This window comes from Anopheles funestus, chromosome 3RL (assembly GCF_943734845.2).
Source record: "Anopheles funestus chromosome 3RL, idAnoFuneDA-416_04, whole genome shotgun sequence".
Classification (NCBI taxonomy): domain Eukaryota; kingdom Metazoa; phylum Arthropoda; class Insecta; order Diptera; family Culicidae; genus Anopheles; species Anopheles funestus.
The window spans coordinates 39,672,256-39,678,767 of record NC_064599.1 but is presented as its reverse complement, the minus strand read 5'-3'; the positions used below and the strand labels follow the sequence as shown (position 1 = coordinate 39,678,767).

Genomic DNA, 6,512 nt, shown 5'->3' with positions numbered 1-6,512 from the left:
GTTTCAAATATTGAAATAATCTTCAGATATAGTAGACATCGTTGTATAAAGTAAAAACAAATTCTTACAAAACATGAAGTTGAAAACACAGGTCCATTTTTATAGCGAATTTGTCTAACATTATCCGAAAGTAACGTTCAAACTCTCTCTAAAGAAGATAAATCAAGGACTCATTATGATCTTCAACTGTGCGATCACTCCTGGACTGCGTATATCATTAGAATAACAACAGACGACCTATCCCTGAGTATTTTGAGGTTATTTACGCGTATTAGGAAAAACTTAAAATTAAAGAATAACGTTAATGCATACTCTAACAAATCTATCTTATAATACAAACGCTAATCGGTTGTAATGCCGGATCAGTATGCAAATAAAATAACTAAAAAATAGTTATTCGTTTTGCTCAATCAGAGTGAATTACTGGGGAAATAGTGAATGTTTTCTCTATTGCTCTCAAACGCTGCTTAAAAAGACACAGAATAAGAAGCAATTATTTAAAAATCTTTATAGAGGTTAAAAGCTATAAGAAGGTATTTATTTAAAACGCGCACCAGCACAACAAAAAAAAAACAAATAAATAAATTTATCTGCACAAAGTGAAACCGACTAAAGTCAAAATATGACGCCCGGCCAAGAACGTAAAACATCCATGTCATGTTTATTCGCTAGCTGTTCCGACATTCGTTACACAAATCCCACAAATTTGCCACGTGTTGCCTAATTTTCAGCACGGAATATCTAAGCAACCACTCTCCCCCCTTGTGCCCGCACACACACACGCACACATTGCCCAGCACACGTTTAGTAGCACGTTGCGCGTCAAATGTATTTTTAACAATCTCCAGGGAGGCTGGTTGGTATTATGGTGCGCACCGGTGCACTTACACTTTTCGATCAGCGAGTGGAATAAATTAAAAATTCTCCCACGATACGATACACCGGGGCACGGGGAACCACTGATGTCTCGCACCCCACCCCTCTCACAACGGTATTTCGAGCTGTAAGAATGTAAAACATCATGTGTCAAATCAAGAGAAGGTAATCTAATTAACATGTTCTTCGTTTTTCCACTTCATTGCCAAACCGACCCATTCGGCCGATGATCCGATCCGGTGCGGTTCTTCTGCTGTTTTTGGGAAGTTTGATTCCTTCGCAGCCCGTTGGCACCGTAACGGTGGGGCGCACTGTTCTTAAGAGTTAAGAGTGTGGCCGCCCTGCGTGCCAGTCTGACGGCTGCTGGAAAGAACAAAAGGGCGGCAAGAATATTCGTTTCGTTTTGCTCGTTATGACACTGTTTCTAAGCTTGTAAGCCGGCCGGATTGTTTCGCTGGTGCTGGGGAAGCATGTGCTGTCACCGTTTTCTCGTCCGTGTGTCTGCCCATTATTGCTTATTCGCCAAAAACAAAAAAACAAAAAAAAAAACGAAAACTCCGAGCAGCTTAGGATTGTTTTCGGAAATTGAATTTTCTCTGCCAGTTTTCTTACGCATCAGTACCAGTACCCCCCCAACAAACAGACCCGGGCACGGTCCCGCAAAAGCTTCGTTTTGTGCAGCTAACACAATTTTTAGTCCGCTCAAATCCGGGCTCATGTTGAATCGTCATCGATGACAAGATTAGACCGGGCACATCGACTAGGCCCACAAAACCAGAAACAGACAAAACGAAACACGAACGAATGCAAATGGATATCGACGGTTTATCGGATTAAATGGTTGGTTGCATCAATGAGCCAAACAAAACGGCAAATACACACACACACACACACACACACAAAAACTGTCATATTTTTCCGCAACAGCGATAAATTCAATATTTCGTTACCGGTCGCGCTCGGATAGGCTTCAAAACTTTCAAGGCTAAGCGGGAATAAAAATGTCCACCGTAAAAAAAAACACGGGGAAGTAACAGTTACAGCCCACACGATTAATGTGCTCACTAACCAATGATTTAATTTCACTTCTTGCTTATCAATCTTTGTTTCCCTCGAAATGAAATTAAATTCATAATTCTTAAAGTGTTTCCCCTTTCGGTACCAAACGACACCGACTGGAACGAACACGCACGAAAAGGGAAATAAATCTAAGTGTATGAAATGGTCCACACTGCCCGACATGGCACTATTGTCCCGACTGTGTGGCAACAAATGGAGAAAACAACATGCATGGACAGAAGAGGAAAATGGTGAATGTTGTGTCTAAATTAAAATGTCCGTTTGTTGCATAGATGCAAACTGCGGTTCGCACGTGGTCGGTTTGGAGAATGCACTTTCATCAACATACCATTCGGCAAGACGTGAACGTGTTCTGAAGCGCACGTACTCACCTATGCACATTCGAATTTCATTTTGCCCATTGGCAAATGTACCGGTACAACCGGAAGGAACCGTAACTACCCACAACAAGGCATCAAAACACGGTACACTAAGGTACCGGTGTAGTTTCCTAACATTCATTTGAATATTATATGCAAATACTTTACTGTATTTGCTACTTCACCGCGCTCTTTGGTGAAGTTATATTTCTACCATTCTGGGTTGCCAGGTTTTCTGGGTTTGTGCTTTTCTCCTTCTCAAACGGCACTTAGTGAAGGCGACATTGCTGAAACAAGATGAACGACACAATTTCGAGAACCTACCCAGGGCCAAGATGTTTTCTTCAATCGAACCTTTCTGAATGGAGTCCACAAACACGCACTCACACACACACCAGAACGGTGGAGCCTTTTTAAGTAGCTAATAAATGTTTTGCGGGCTGACTAAAGGAGACGCATGGTAGCCCGGACCAGGTCGTGAAAATGTTTCCCATGCTGGGAAAGTTTAGTTTTGCAAAGTATGCAACTACACATTCGCGTCCGGATGCACATGCGTCGAACATCTTCCGACACTGTGAACACTGTGGTAGGGCAATTTGAGATGCGTTAATTGAAACGCGTGATACGTACGACACGGGTAGGAAGAGGGGCAAGTCTCTTTACTGTAATTTAGATGGTTTCTTAAGCGTGTGCCTGACTGGTCATGACAATCTGTACTGGTAAGGTATGTTTATTTTGAAATGGGCTGTAGAACAAATATTAAGTAGCATCACATAAAACGGCGGTATGACGTACGGGCAGCAAATGTGTATTGTTCTATTTGGTAGATTATATTCATTCGTACGTCGGTTCGGATTGCCATGCATGCTGATATAAAGCGCACTGCCGGATTGGTCAGTTCATCCGATCAAACATAAAAGCTACGAACCATTTCAGCAACAGGATTGCATTACGAAGCTTCTGTTATGATGGGGTTAATGCTGCTGAAAATGGATGTTAAAGACATATTCATTCAAACCCATATTTAGAAGATATCGTAATGGCTTCATACTACATTTCAATATGATACATTGTTAATACATTTCAATAAATAATTTAAATTAGTTTTATTTTGGGCAATTAACATGTCTATTTTTTGTCATATAAAATTTAAATCATTAATTCTTTTAGCTCCTGTTTGGGAATTTATTTGTTTAGATAATTTGTTTAGTTTGTGATATGTTGTACTCATCAATCAATTTATATTTTGCGATATCGTAACAAAAAAAGAAAAATATTAAATATTCATTCCTAAACAAAAATAGTAATGCATGTGTTTAAACGAAATTCTTAAAAGTTGTGTCGAATTAAAAAAAAATCCAAACGTAGATTTTATAAAAGTGAAATGAAGATCATTGCAAAGATGTAAAAAAGAAAGCTTGATTTGTGTAAAAATATTCTACAAATGTTAACAAATTACTTCACACTGACACTGTATCATGTTGAGTTCAAGTGTCTGGTCTTTTGCGCTGCGATTCCTATTATTAAAGCCCTGTGTTATAGAAAACAATAGAGGAAATCCCTCTAATCAATCTAGCCAAAACTTACTGCGAGCGATGAATACCATGATTTCGACGCAAACAATGCACGTGATGATGTCCAATAAATGGAATCCTGTGCTCGAAACGTGCTATTGTAATGAGGACATACGATTGTACGGAGGGATTTGTTATGCAATTGCTCACCACGCAGATATCGCCGAAACCCCAGTTCGGGCGAGCAGCATCTCATTCTGATCTGCTTCACCAACAACCAGATTCAGAACAAACGAAATCACCAGGATGTAGATGTGTGCTTTGAAGTTTGGCGATAGTAACAATCCTCGCTCTAGCCTCGGCCAAAGACAATGTTCCTTTTCTTCTGGCGCAAGGATTTATATTCCTTTGAAGTGGTTCACAGCATACGGTGGTCTGTAACGGTTGTCAACTTTGTACCCTCCTTCTGTTGTGAAGCAAGTTCTCGTTCATTAATAATCAAAACAAAAATATTGTGCCCACAACGCAACACGTGGATTAGATTTTGCCACAGGAACAGAATTATGAATAAAATCTTCTCGTTATCGATACTCTATCACCAAAGCTTATTGGAGGCGTAAAACGTTAAATTTATTTTTTACTTATTTTCATCTTTAATCATGATGATGATTTGTTCTTCTTTTTTTTAGCAACCATGCTTGGTTCTACAATGTATAATTTTCGCATACTTTTATTTATTTACACTATACCATAGCATTGCGCAACTTAATGTCTCTCTCTCTCTTTTCTTGGCTTGACGACCTTAGAGGTCATGCCGTCCATTTCGGGCTCACTAGACTTATTTTTTCCACGTAGCCGGATAGTCAGTCCTTGCTACGAGAGTACGGTCCCGGAAGGGATTTGATGCCCGGTCCTATCTGCATATACGTAAATTTCCACAAAAAACTTATAATACAACAGGACATTTTTATAAGTGTATTGTTACTCAAATTTCACGCAGTTTCTACAACCTTCCTAGAAGAAAGGTTGTCTTTTTTATTGTTATACCTTCTCAGAAAAGAGAACTTTCAATTTAGATGTTCATTTCAACAAAAGCCGTGTCTAAATACAACGCTATAACGACAAATGCTTTACAGTGAAACTATTTCAACATTCTGCGAGGGATGTAATTTGCTGTTACATTAAATTTACTTCTGTTGGCTATTTTTACCCTGGCACGTGAAAAGTTTGCCATGCCCAACCAATTTCCCTTCAGGAAACGTCTCCTCTGAATTCCTTCTTAAAATGTAAAAACAGATTATAGAACTTTTTGTATCAAATTTTTCTACCAAATATATTAAAATGCAGTACATGCTATGAACACCAATTCTTCACCAAAGTTACAATTTATTCCTCCCACCTCGAACGAACTCCCTTGTGTCAATCGTACCATTTTCTCATTCACCGTTTGACCCTTTACTCCAAGAATTGATGAATCCAGTCAAGATAGTGCGACACTTTCGCATAACCATCGGCATGGTCTCCACCACAGAAGTCAATGATGAAATTGGCCACACCGACCAACTTTCCAGCGTATACGGCCGGACCACCAGAATCTCCATTGCACGCACCGTAGCTACCCTCCTTGTCGATGCAAATCAGACCCGGACTGACGCCATGACAGTTTTCATCGTCCACCACAAACATCGATGTGTACAGCAGCGAGGCCGAGGTAGGCTGGTTACTGCCTACGCGTCCGTATCCAGAAATCACCACTTCGCTGCCAAGCGGAACCTCCTCATCCATCAGCTCGATCGGCTGGATGTACTTGTCAAAGTGAAACGACTCTTTCATCTTCAGCACGGCGATATCGTTCTGAAAGAACCCGTAGCGCTCGTGCGGGTACACCGCTTGGACCTCGAACAGATGACCTCCGGCATTCAAGCGTGCTGACCCGGCGTGAACGGCAAACTGTTCGGCATCAAGACTACAAGCACCAAGAAGAAATAAAAAGGTTTCAATCATTACAATTAAATCGAATCCATCTTCACGAACTACCCGAAAGGTTCATCGATGTGCACACTTACACGATATCACCTTCCTTGACGCAGTGGGCCGCCGTCAGGACGAGACGCTTGCCAATAATCGAACCACCGCACCGGAATATACCGTTGTAAAAGAGCGCAATCTGGTACGGCATTTGAGTGTCTTCCGCCAACTGGCCACCGACGATGCGGTTCCAGATTGGTACGGACAGTACCGACCCAACCAGCGCAACCAAAACCAGACAAACCACAACTGAACAACGAACCATCTTGATGGATGTGCTTTGGGGTAAAGGAACGATTTTGCCAGAACGTTAGACCTTTTTTATATCCCATTCACATCGCCGGCACTCGTCAGCTGATAAGCAACCGTCATCAGGGTGGGAGGAATTCCACTTGTCTGCCTTTTTTCCCACGCACTTCAGGACACTCCAAACACTTTACCTTACCCATCCCTTTCAAGTGCTGCTCAATTCGACGGTGCACGGTGGTAGTGTGTATTTTATAAAGGCTTGCTAAATTACTACTTTTAAGTGAAGCACGTGAAGAAAACATCTTAAAGTTGCTGCTAGATTTACAGAAGCGATATTTGCATTAATTTTGTTCACAAAACATTTGTTCACCTGTTTAAACAACCCTTAAAGTTGCATTTAGCGAAT

General features: G+C 40.9%; 1 protein-coding gene across 1 annotated transcript; it reads right to left on the bottom strand.

Moving 5' to 3' along the window:
- Nucleotides 1-5,195: 5,195 nt before the first annotated feature.
- LOC125768908 (serine protease SP24D-like) lies at nucleotides 5,196-6,416 on the bottom strand. Its single transcript, XM_049437228.1, has 2 exons — nucleotides 5,896-6,416; nucleotides 5,196-5,795 (listed from the first exon to the last, which is right to left on the bottom strand). Exons 1-2 carry the CDS (start codon nucleotides 6,120-6,122, stop codon nucleotides 5,285-5,287), a joined length of 738 nt encoding a protein of 245 aa, XP_049293185.1. The 5' UTR covers nucleotides 6,123-6,416; the 3' UTR covers nucleotides 5,196-5,284.
- Between the last annotated feature and the right edge of the window lie 96 nt (nucleotides 6,417-6,512).

Coding starts and splice junctions, on each gene's coding strand:
- LOC125768908 (XM_049437228.1), bottom strand. CDS start 6,122: ATGGTTCGTTGTTCAGTTGTGGTTTGTCTGGTTTTGGTTGCGCTGGTT. Junction 5,796..5,895: donor GTCAAGGAAGGTGATATCGT/GTAAGTGTGCAC, acceptor TGGTGCTTGTAG/TCTTGATGCCGAACAGTTTG.